The 12,062-nt window shown below is 41.5% G+C and overlaps 2 protein-coding genes across 5 annotated transcripts in view; one reads left to right on the top strand and one right to left on the bottom strand.

The window, feature by feature from the left end:
- ppp4r4 (protein phosphatase 4, regulatory subunit 4) overlaps nt 1-6,194 on the top strand; it is a 36,262-nt gene extending 30,068 nt beyond the window's left edge. For 3 of the 4 annotated variants that reach the window (XM_083562612.1, XM_083562610.1, XM_083562609.1), the window contains exons 17-25: nt 1-57; nt 203-241; nt 410-481; nt 883-946; nt 1,197-1,277; nt 2,988-3,078; nt 3,298-3,359; nt 3,943-4,108; nt 5,620-6,194. The exon at nt 1-57 is cut by the window's left edge and continues 88 nt beyond it. In XM_083562612.1, the coding sequence (XP_083418738.1) occupies nt 1-57; nt 203-241; nt 410-481; nt 883-946; nt 1,197-1,277; nt 2,988-3,078; nt 3,298-3,359; nt 3,943-4,108; nt 5,620-5,665 (678 nt within the window). In that variant the 3' untranslated portion in view covers nt 5,666-6,194. Of the gene's footprint in view, nt 58-202; nt 242-409; nt 482-849; nt 947-1,196; nt 1,278-2,987; nt 3,079-3,297; nt 3,360-3,942; nt 4,109-5,619 lie in introns of all 4 variants that reach the window. The other variant, XM_083562611.1, reaches the window with a different exon arrangement.
- Nucleotides 6,195-6,258: 64 nt separating this feature from the next.
- Nucleotides 6,259-11,788, bottom strand: serpina10a (serpin peptidase inhibitor, clade A (alpha-1 antiproteinase, antitrypsin), member 10a). Its single transcript, XM_083562734.1, has 5 exons — nt 11,586-11,788; nt 8,773-9,339; nt 7,841-8,114; nt 7,570-7,717; nt 6,259-6,888 (listed from the first exon to the last, which is right to left on the bottom strand). The coding sequence occupies exons 2-5, from the start codon at nt 9,332-9,334 to the stop codon at nt 6,700-6,702; spliced, it is 1,173 nt and encodes a 390-aa protein (XP_083418860.1). The 5' UTR covers nt 9,335-9,339; nt 11,586-11,788; the 3' UTR covers nt 6,259-6,699.
- Between the last annotated feature and the right edge of the window lie 274 nt (nt 11,789-12,062).

The following is a 12,062-nucleotide window of genomic DNA, read 5'->3' as shown; positions in this document are numbered from 1 at the left end:
GTGAGAAAGCTGCTGTGTCGCGAGAAGGACAAAGACGTCGTAGCCACAGTACGCAAGGTGAGACACCGTCTTCCTCCTCTTCTTCCTCCTCCTCCTCTTCCTCCTCCTTCTAATTCTCTCCCTCCTCCTTCTTCTTTATCCTTTTTATTAAAAATACACCAATAAATCAACTCATTTGTAAAGAATGTTTTTTTTTTTCCAGACAGTGCTGGAGTTAGACAAAATGGACATCACTGAACCGGTATTTATTTATTTATTTGTTTGTTTGTTTGTTTATTTTCTTTCTTTCTTTCTTTCTTTCTTTCTTTCTTTCTTTCTTTCTTTCTTTCTTTCTTTCTTTCTTTCTTTCACAGTTTGCACAGAGTATTTATAAGCCATGAGATTGTAAATTATGTTTTTTACTCTACAGTATCATAAAAGGCATGAAAGAGACCTCCTGGACCAGAAGAAGGAGAAGGAGGAGACTTTACTGCTGGAAATGGTGAGAGATCAAACATGCAGTAGAAGAACAGCAGGCTGGAAAATGTTTAGACATCAGACATGTAGAACAGAAACAAGAGGAAAATTCATCTCAATAGGGTTGGAGCTCTATAGCACGAGACCTTTTACTTCAACCCATAGAAAGCAGATCTTCATGGTCGTTAAATATATTGGTGTAATATCCATAATCCAAAATCAGTATCAGGTTCCAATAGCAGGCAGGAGCAAGACGAGGGAACCAGCAGTCAGATCAGGAAGCAGGAAGAGCGATCAGAACCTCCAAGCACTCGGTTGTTTCGACACCAGAGAGAAGGACATTTCCAGACAAATCAAACCCTCATTATAACCATTGCTCCATGCCGGGGGTAGCTGATACCCTCAGTCTTTGTGTGTGATCCTCAGGAACTGCTAGAACGTCAGCAGAGTGAAGCCAAGCTGTCTGGAGAGAAGCACAGTGACAAAAAGAGTAAGTAATCACCATCATCAGCTTCTCGCTAACTCAGGGTCACGCTGCCGGAGTTAAATAATCAACAACGGGACGATGAGATCATCAAACAGATGAAGCTGGAGACTCCTTTCAGCTGCACCACATTAATGACCGTGATCCTATAGAAAATGTCACCGTATCAGTGATTACACACGTGTTCTCATTTCTGGACCTTCTGACCAATCAGAATGGAGAACTGAACTGAGTAATGATCTGATGTTCTGCACAGGACGAGACAGCAAAGCAGGACTGTCTGGAACCAAAGGAATGTCAGGGTCCACATCTGGAGCCACTCTGTCCACATCTGCTGGTTAGTGTGAGCTCTTATAGAGAGAGGATGTGGTGTGAAGATGATGATGAGAATGCTGTTAGTGATGATAATGATGATGATAGTGGTGGTGGTGGTGATGATAATGATGGTAATGGTGGTGATGGTTATGATGATGATGATGGTGGTGGTGGTGGTGATAATGATCATATGATAATGAAGTTAGTGGTGATGATGGTGATGATCATGATAATGAGTATGATGGTGGTGGTGATGATGATGATGATAATGAAGTTGGTTGTGACGATGGTGAAAATAATAATTAGGATAGTGATAGTGGTGGTGGTGATGATCATATAATATTGAAGTTGGTGGTGATGATGGTGATCATGATGATAATGAGGATAATGATGATGGTGGTGATAATGACTGATGATAATGAAGTTGGTGATGATGGTGATTGTGATGATGATGATGATGATGATGATGATGATGATGATGATGATGATGATGATTATATAATAATGAAGTTGGTGATGATGATGATGATGATAGTGGAGGTGGTGATGGTGGTGATGATGGTGTTGGTGGTGGTGATGACGGTGGTGGTGGTGGTGATGATGATGATGATAGTGGTGGTGGTGGTGGTGATAGTGATGATGATTATTGTGATGGTGATGATGGTGGTGGTGGGGGTGGTGGTGATGATAGTGATGGTGGTGATAATAATGATGATGATAGTGGTGGTGGTGATGATGGCGGTGGTGGTGGTGGTGGTGGTGATGATGGTGATAAGGGTAATGGTGGTGATGGTGATCAAATGATAATGAAGTTGATGATGATGATGATGTTGGTGGTGGTGGTGGTGGTGGTGAGGATGATTATGGTGATGGTTGTGATGGTGATCAAATGATAAAGAGTTGGTGATGATGATGATAGTGGAGGTGGTGATGGTGGTGATGATGGTGGTGGTAGTGGTGTTGGTGGTGGTGATGACGGTGGTGGTGGTGGTGATGATGATTATAGTGAAGGTGGTGATGATGATGATGATGATAGTGGTGGTGGTGGTGGTGATGGTGATGATGATTATAGTGATGGTGATGATGGTGGTGGTGGGGGTGGTGGTGATGATAGTGATGGTGGTGATAATAATGATGACGATAGTGGTGGTGGTGATGATGGTGGTGGTGGTGGTGGTGGTGATGATGATGATAAGGGTGATGGTGGTGATGGTGATCAAATGATAATGAAGTTGATGATGATGATGTTGGTGGTGGTGATGATGATGATGATGATGGTGATGGTGATGGTGATGATGGTGGTGGTGGTGAGGATGATTATGGTGATGGTTGTGATGGTGATCAAATGATAAAGAGTTGGTGATGATGATGATGATAATAATGTTGATAATATGATAATGAAGTTGGTGATGAGGATGATGGTGGTGGTGGTGATAATAATGATTATGATGGTGGTGCGGGTGGTGGTGGCGGTGGTGATGATAATGATTATGATGGTGGTGGTGGTGATGATGGTGGTGGTGGTGATGATAATGATTATGATGGTGGTGATGGTGATGATGGTGGTGGTGGTGGTGATTATGGTGATGGTTGTGATGGTGATCAAATGATAAATAGTTGGTGATGATGATGATGATGATAGTGGTGGTGAAGGTGATGATGATGATAGTGGTGGTGGTGGTGGTGATGATGATGATGACTATGATAACAATGATGATGGTGATGATTCCAGGTAAGGAGATGCGGAGAGCTAAACTGGCCCGCAGTCGTTCCCTCAGTAGCCACCCGAGCACTCCCAAAATGTCCAACTCTGAGAAAAGCCTGTGAGTAGACCAGCTTCTCTTTACATCTTCTTCATTCTAAAGTTGAACAGAATTCCAACAGTCACTCACATTTTGGGGAAATTCCTCAGTCATATCTTTTGAATAAAAACAATGTTGATTCTGAAATTGCCCCATCGAGGTCTTGCTATGTAGACTGTAATAGATGTTATAACAAGTGTCATTATATTTCATTAACACACCATATGTACAATTCCTCAGAAAAGTGAAGGAGTCAGGAAGTTGTCCTGGATCAGCAAAGAGCTCTATAATAACAATGAATGGTAATTATGCTTATTATTTATACATTTTTTACACATATTTATACATGTGTACAAGTATATATTATATTATATTATATTATATTATATTATATTATATTATATTATATTATATTATATTATATTATATTATATTATATTATATTATATTATATTATATTATATTATATTATATTCATTTAGCCACAAGGGTTTATTAAAAAAAAGGTACTGATGTAGGTGAGGTGAGGAGGCCTGGGGTGCAGTCAGCGTTCACATTCACCCCAAATAGAGTTAGAGCTCTATAGTAGGAGATCTTCCACACATTTCCAATCAATGGAAAGCATATCTTCAGTGACCTGGCTTTGAGCACAGAGGCGTTGTCATGCTGGAACAGGTTTGGGTCAAGTGAAGGGTGAAGCAGTTTTGAACCTCATATGGCTGGAAAATTATTGGCAGGTGTCAGGTGTCCCAATACTTTTAGCCATGTAGTGTATTATCTTGTTATAGAAAGCAAGCTGAAACGCAGCATCAGGAGAACTCTTCTACACCTTCCCATGGTCCCCAAAGAATTCTGCAGTCTAACAACCTTCCTCCTGTCACCTAGATGAGGCCCTGAGACCCCATCATTTCGCAGCGTCCTCGTCTCCGTCGCTGTCGCAGACTCCCTCCACCTCGTCCATGCCTGTGCTGATCCGCAGCAACACGAGCAGCTCTGTAGAGCATCGCAGCAACACGAGCAGCAAAGACACACAGTCCAGAAAACTCTCCATGTACGTCCTCACACTGTAGCGAAAACATGTTCTGTTGCAGAAGTTGCCCAGAATGTTAATGCAGGTTTAAATGGGCGTGGTTAGAGTTAATGCAGATTTAAATGGGCGTGGTTAGAGTTAATACAGGTTTAAATGGGTGTGGTTAGAGTTAATGCAGGTTTAAATGGGCGTGGTTAGAGTTAATGCAGATTTAAATGGGTGTGGTTAGAGTTAATGCAGGTTTAAATGGGCGTGGTTAGAGTTAATACAGGTTTAAATGGGTGTGGTTAGAGTTAATGCAGGTTTAAATGGGCGTGGTTAGAGTTAATACAGGTTTAAATGGGCGTGGTTAGAGTTAATGCAGGTTTAAATGGGCGTGGTTAGATTTAATACAGGTTTAAATGGGTGTGGTTAGAGTTAATGCAGGTTTAAATAGGCATGGTTAGAGTAAATGCAGGTTTAAATGGGCGTGGTTAGATTTAGTACTGGTTTAAATGGGCGTGGTTAGATTTATTACAGATTATAAATGGGTGTGGTTAGAGTTAATACAGGTTTAAATGGGCCTGGTTAGAGTTAATACAGGTTTAAATGGTGTTGTTTTAGTTAGTACAGGGTTAAATGGGCGTGTTTAGAATTAATACATGTTTAAATGGGCGTGGTTAGAGTTAATGCAGGTTTTAAATGGGCGTGGTTAGAGTTAATACATGTTTAAATGGTCGGGGTTAGAGTTTATACAGGTTTAAATGGGCGTGGTTAGAGTTAATGCAGGTTTAAATGGGCGTGGTTAGAGTTAATACAGGTTTAAATGGGCGTGGTTAGAGTTAATACAGGTTTAAATAGGCATGGTTAGAGTAAATGCAGGTTTAAATGGGCGTGGTTAGATTTAATACAGATATAAATGGGCGTGGTTAGAGTTAATATGGGTTTGAATGGTGTTGTTTTAGTTAATACAGGTTTAAATGGGCGTGGTTAGAATTAATACATGTTTAAATGGGCGTGGTTAGAGTTAATATGGGTTTAAATGGGTGTTGTCAGAGTTAATACAGAATTTAAATGGGCGTGGTTCTGTGGGAGTTCTTATTCTGCTTGACACGTTAAAATAAAAAATATATTAAAGACTTGCTTTTCTTGAAATTTTGTGTAAAACCATTTTACGATTTTCTGAAGGAAAATATTCTCAGCTGGTCTTTTTATTCCTTACCTACTACAGCAGTTTTTAACACTATTTTTATGGGAAACCACACCGTTGTCTATTGTTCTATAAAACAATATAGTTACCAAGAAGCCAAAGTAAATTTTGAGCAGGAGGCTTCCACCACCATGCTTCAGAGGCGCTTTTATGGTGTTATTAAGGTCACATGACTACTGAACTCTGAACGTTGAATACTACTAAACTATTTGTCTCCTGGCATCTAACTAATTAGTTAACCAACATGAAAAAATTAATTTTTAATGCCAAACATTTGATCTTTTTTTACGCTGCTTCAAAGTGTTAACATAATTTTCTTTCTGAACCTCGCTGTATGTGTTAGACAAAGGAAGTCCAACTCGTTCGGCATGCAGTCTGGAAGGGAGTGATGTACCGTACAGGTGAGGGGACTCTGACACGGAGCCTGAAGAAGAACCAGATGGCAATGCATTCGTCTTCAGGACGCTGCGTTCATCCCTCATTCCTCCTCTGGAGCAGAACCTGCTGAACTCTCATGCTCAGGCTGTAGAGGAGGAACCAAGGAGGCACCAGGATCCTTCTCACAAGTAAACATCGATCCATCTCTGCCTTAGTCCACACCAAATCTTGTATCATTTGTCCAAAAACAAAAGAAAGAAAAAGGAGTAATAGGTAATGATGTTCTTTATTTATTTTGTCTTTTATTTTGGTTTTCTTTTTTTTTTTTCTTTTTTGTATTATAGCATGCTTTGCAGGATCTTTGTTTTATAATATTTTCCGACTGGCTAGGATCAAAGTGTGTATTTTTATGACCGAGCACCACCTTTAGGAGTTCTGGGACTCTCCATTTCCACCAGTGAGATCGTTCCTGGTGCTTTCGAAGCACCGAAGTGATTCACACCGACGCAGAACCCAATCAATAAAATCCCATGGTGAACACCAACTGTGTTTTTTTTTTTTCCACACGCAAAACTGACAGAAGTAAGAAATCAACCGATTCCTGTTTGTTTAGAGCTTTTAATATAACACCAAATCATCATGTCAGGTTATTAACTGGACGCTGGAGACTCCTTCTATCATCTCCAGGAACTTCACCACATCAACAAATCCATATGTAGGTCATCTACTAACACATCCTTGTGCATGAACATATGAATGTATTACATAGAGCATATATATATGTATATATTATATAAAAGCTGCTGTGACCTCCTGACCAATCAGAATCCAGAATTCAGAAGCACTGTGGTATAATGGCTTTAATACTGGGGAATTAGATAATAAAATACAGCTAACGTGACCAGTGAGCGTTTATATTACTGATGCTAAATAACTCCATAAAATGCATTGCATTAATTACATACAGGTGTGAACATCATACTAATCAGCACGCAGGAGAAAGGGTTTGCTAATGTTGCAGGAGACAGCGTGAACGCAGACATGGCTACTTCTTAGTAGGGTCGATCACACGGCCCAGGTGCAGCAGGCTCTTAGTAGCCTCGTGATAGATGAGAAACAGGAACGGTCGATTGATGGTGAGTCTCGGAGGAAGAGTGTCCACGAGGAGGCTGCTGGAGGATGGAGCAGCCAAGCTTCCTCGCTCATCCACTTCCACTACCACCTTCTGCAGTGCCTGAAAACGGGGAAGCATAAGGTGCCGTCATGCCACCAGCAGAAGATCTTAGCTAATACATTCAGGTCATGTAAGATAATGTCATTTATAAAGAAACTAAAATAACTTCAGAGTATCTGTGGGAGTCAGTGGTCAGTGTGTTTGTGGAAGTTGGTGGGTGTGGTTAGTGTGTTTGTGGGTGTTAACTGGTGTGGTCAGTGTGTTCGTGGAAGTTGGTGGGTGTGGTCTGTGTGTTTGTGGGTGTTAGTGTGTGTGGTCAGTGTTTGTGGGTGTGGTCAGTGTGTTTGTGAGAGTTTGTGGGTGTGGTAAGTGTGTTTGTGGAAGTTGGTGGGTGTGGTTAGTGTGTTCGTGGAAGTTGTTGGGTGTGGTCAGTGCGTTTGAGGGAGTTTATGGGCATAGTCAGTGTGTCTGTGAAAAATGGTGGGCGTGGTCAGTGCAATGGAGTTTCTTTGGAGGCAATGGGTGTGGCCAGAGTTTCTGTAGGAGTTGGTGGGCGTGGTCAGAGTACCTGTTGGGGATCTTAGATTTTGTATATGGTTAGAAAAAGAGTTTTCTTCTTGAGAAAGCAGGCAGTTGTGCAGTAATTACAGTTCAGCTGATTATTACAGTACTCTGTTCCCTTCAACCTGTTGCCCCTCAGTTACCCTCCTGCCCCCCTGCTGCCTATTACTGATACACTACCTCAGATAAGCTCAGCTTAGAGCTTTTGCTGATTCCTGACAGATCTGCACTTCCATCTTGGAATTTGGTAAAGCTCAGACTGGGCAGGCTTTTCTTCAGAGAGAAGGAGTAGTCTACGGAAAACCGAGGCAACAGGACCTCCAACTTCCTGTGGAGTGACCACAAGAGCAGATATACATTACTATTCATGTTGTGATTAATCTCTGATATATTTCAGTGTTGAAAATTCAGCTACTGTGTTAGCCTGTGGACCGGTGTGTGATGGACGTACGTTTTCTTCAGCTTTGCTATCCATCTGAGGAACAGTTCAGTAGTCAGGGCTTCATCCACAGATGTGTAATCCACGTCTTCATCCGGCAGGACCACCAGCATGGCGTTCCCGTCATTGCACGGCAGCTTTAGAATGCCCACCTTTAGAGACGGGTCATATGCCAGGTAGTATTTATCCGAGCGGCTCATCATGGGCACCAGAACGATGTGGTACTTATCAATATAGAAGCGTTCCTCCTGAGTAAAGCTTGCGTTGAACGGGAGCTTCCACTGACCTGGGAAGAAAAATACACCATGCCCTTCAATTATTCCTTTGGTGGAAGTGTTTAAATTCTGTGTAGAACAATGTTTTTCTACAACAAAAATCCAATACGCCTTTAAAGAACCTTTAAAGAACCGAATTCCCCCAGAATGGGGCACAAATCTGGTTTTCCAGCTCTCTCAACTCATATGGGTTCTTCAGAAATCCCTTCGCAGGAATCCTTAAAAATTCCAAAAACTGTTTGAAAATGTCTTCCTCTACTACAGGGATTTCGAGGAGAACCATTTGTTAAAAGCTACAAGCCAATAGTTATCCACAAAACCCTTAAAGATCATCTGAAGAACCCATTTAATCTAAGCTACTACAGCAAAATGGCCTGTATCAATGATCTAGCCTGGTTTTTATTAAATGAAAAGCTTTTAGTTGTTAAAGAACCCTTGAAGAACCTTTGGTAGCAGTGAATCACCAGAGAGGTTCTGGGCCAAATAATGAGCAGAGAGCTTCCTGTAAGGGTTCTGCTTGGATGCCTTTCTGATACGTTCTGAAATTCTACTAAGGGTCTTTAGATCATTGTGTGTTAGTGTTGTCCTCGTGCTTTCTCAGCAAGATGATCCACACTTTGAGAAAAGCAAACCTAGAAAAAAATCGAGACGCGTTCAATTGTTCCTCACCTGTAAAATATGCAGCACTGATGACCACGAGCTGGCTTTGAGGATCCAGGGTGTCCACCACCTCCCTGATCTTGTTCCCTGTGATTCCTGTGAAGTACTCATTGATACTGGTTTTAGTGGCCTGCGCATTGGAGAACTCCACACTCTTCACGTCGGCACTGTAGAACTTCCTCACCTGGCTGCTGAAGCCGGATTCGACCTGGATCTTCTGGCTGATAAACAGACCGGTCGCGATGATCTGAGCTGCAGCGTCATTCAGCTGCTGAAGCAGAGCAGGGATCCGGTCTGGTTCACCATCTCTCTCCATAAGAGCCAGGTTTAAGGTCTGGAGCAGCTCTTTGCTCGTGCTGTCTCCAGCTCCTGCTGCCAGAGACGCAAGACTCAGAGACGCCGCCAATGGCGAGACTGCGAAGTTTTCGTCGCTTGTGCTAGCGATCCTGCGGTACAGAGCCGTCGCGAAGTCTACACTCCGGCTAGACAGCTCCTGCACATCGGAGCTCACCGTCTGGGCTCGAACACCTGCCAGGAGGATCACGCTGAGAAGAACTGAGATGTTCTCCATGGCTCCTGTTAATGAAAGTGCAGATTATTCAAATGAGTATACATGTTTGCTGAATAATTATGACGTGCATAAGTAAAAGCACCCTGTGTATTAAGCTGTTAGAAAGCACTGACACTGGAGACTCCATAAATCCATAAATGTTACACGCACTACAGTCCCAAAAGTATTGGGACACCCGAATTTCCCGTGGTTCTTCCCCAAACTGGTCTCACAGACTTAGAGGAACACAATTGTACTTGGATGCCAAATGTTTGTGAACACCTGAGCATAAGATTGGTATGTGCTTCTTTTTGAAGATCCCTTTCCACTTTTGGTCTCCATTTACTGTGCAAGGTCCACACTTCTGGGCAGATGTTTTTTTTTTTGTGGATATTTTGAGGAGATTCATAATGTCTGGTACTGATGCACTTATCCTAGTTCAAGTGAAGGAAAACTCCACCCCCCTGCATCCAAAAACATCCTACACAATTGCGTGTTTATAGAAGAACCATGTTTCCTAATTATTTTTTTCTTGTGTCTGAAAACTAGCAGATTATAAAGATAAAATAATGTGTGAGTAATATTCTGTAATAATCTATAGACGGACTCTGTATCTGTGTGTGTGATCAGTGTGTGTAAATGAGTGTTAAAGGAGGAGATAAACACATTTTGCTGCAATCTGATGGACAGAAACAGGAATCTCACTTAAACTCTGAGCAGGTTCGAGGGTTGAGTTTGTGCTTTAAAGTTTATATGACCAAAGTACAAGATACGGCTAAACACACACACACACACACACACACACACACACACACACACACAGACACACACACACACACACACACACACACACACTCACACACACACACAAAGACACACATTACCTAATCAATACGGAACCTGAATATGTGTGAGTATGTGTGTGTATATAAACATGTACACTGAAACAATCTCATATATATATATATATATGGTTTTTAAAAGACACGTACATGTTCCTTTTGTTTCTATGCAATTACTTTGACCAAACAAGTCTATAAATGTCCAGATGTTCCACATCATTTTTAATGTAAAATCCTCCTTTAGCATAAAGAACAGCTTTACACACACTCAGCCTCCAGACACTTCCTTCCTCCAAACATTCAGCTGAAATACTTTGCTGAAGATGTTCTTTACTAGTTTTCTTCTTCATCCCAGAGCAGGTCAGTAGGATTGAGGTGTGGTGACTGGGCAGGTCATGATAAATATCACTCCAGACGTCTGTTTGATCTCTTAATAACACCTACAGAACTCAGACGTGCGATTCGGCTCATCGTTTTGTTGGACGGTGAAGTCGCTTCCAACGAGCCGCAGTCCAGACGGAACTGTATGGTGTTGAAGTGTGGACTGGGAGACGTGTAGGTTTAGTATTCCATTTACTTTCTGGAACCTTCTCTGCTCCAATACAAACCCAAACCATCACACTTCCACCTCCATGTGTGAGTGTGGGGGTGAGGGAGTCTGATCACATCTTCTCTCCTGATCTCCATCTTACACAAATTCTTCTGTTAGAGACACAAATGTTCCATTTGGACTGTGCAGAACTTTCTTCCACTCGTTTACTGTTGAATTCCTGTGTGTGGAACATGCACGTGTCTCAAAAACAATATATTATTATATCTTTTACCTAGAGATCTTCCTGCACTGGATACAAAATAATCAAATAAACGAGGTCAAAAAGCAAAAGCTCAACCCAGAGACAAAGGACATGTTTGTGTAGTCTTTTTCTTCCATTCCATTTTTTTCATCTCCACAATATGGCATTTATATGACGTCATGTAATGTAATGACAACAACAACGCAGCAACGCAGCAACGCAGCAACGCCCAGTCCCCGTGCCATTATTATTATTATTATTATTATTATTATTATTATTATTATTACACTGTAAGGGTTCAGAACATTACAGATGTTTCTATCACCCAGTCTATGAATATTATTTGTAACAGAACACGATTCTTCTATTTTCATTCTGCGTGTGTATTTGTGCGCGCGCGTGCGGCCGGTGCGTCTCTATGTGTATATTTAATATATTCCTGAATTATGATCTGCTTGTTAAAGGAATATAAAGATATAAAGATATAATCCGGATTCATAGTTGAGAATAAACATGTGCTCCGTATAAAAGCGCAGCTGCTGCGCCAAACATCCACCATCATCCATCTACACCATCATCATCATCATCATCATCATCATAAAGCTCCTTCACTGTCTCCATCATGTCTCTACTCACAGGATGATCTCAGCTGCAGCGCAGGAATCCTGCAGAAATGTTCCTCTTTAAGCCTGAGACACAGAGAGACACAGAGAGACACAGGAGAGAATTGACGGATTATGGGGTTGATCAGTAGCTCGGTGTGTATGTCTGTGAACCGATTCACCAGCACACACACACACACACACACACACACACACACACACACACACACACACACACACACACACACACACACACACACACGCAACTGTATGTGACTGCAAATGTAATTAAATCAAAGCAACCATAACAATCAAATATCCATATCTGATTGCTGATGCTGTAATTCTGCACATCTGTAATGTAAAAAAATGTAGTATGTGAATATAAAAAAGTGATTTACAGTTTTAGGAAATATTTATATAATTAGAATAGAATAGTTCAAACACAGTTTCCCGTTTTCCCAATACAAATAGTACTGATGTGTCGTTAATAAATGAGTCGGTTCAATGA

This window comes from Silurus aristotelis (genome assembly GCF_946808225.1).
Source record: "Silurus aristotelis genome assembly, chromosome: 15".
NCBI lineage: Eukaryota > Metazoa > Chordata > Actinopteri > Siluriformes > Siluridae > Silurus > Silurus aristotelis.
This window is presented reverse-complemented; position numbering and strand designations above follow the sequence as displayed.

What these genes read in the sequence shown, in the direction of transcription:
- serpina10a (XM_083562734.1), bottom strand. Translation starts at nt 9,334, where the DNA reads ATGGAGAACATCTCAGTTCTTCTCAGCGTGATCCTCCTGGCAGGTGTT. An exon ending in CAGTGCTGCATATTTTACAG is followed by an intron (nt 8,115 to 8,772) that starts GTGAGGAACAAT and finishes TTTTCTTCCCAG; the next exon opens with GTCAGTGGAAGCTCCCGTTC. An exon ending in CTAAGCTGAGCTTATCTGAG is followed by an intron (nt 6,889 to 7,569) that starts GTAGTGTATCAG and finishes CCCCGTTTTCAG; the next exon opens with GCACTGCAGAAGGTGGTAGT.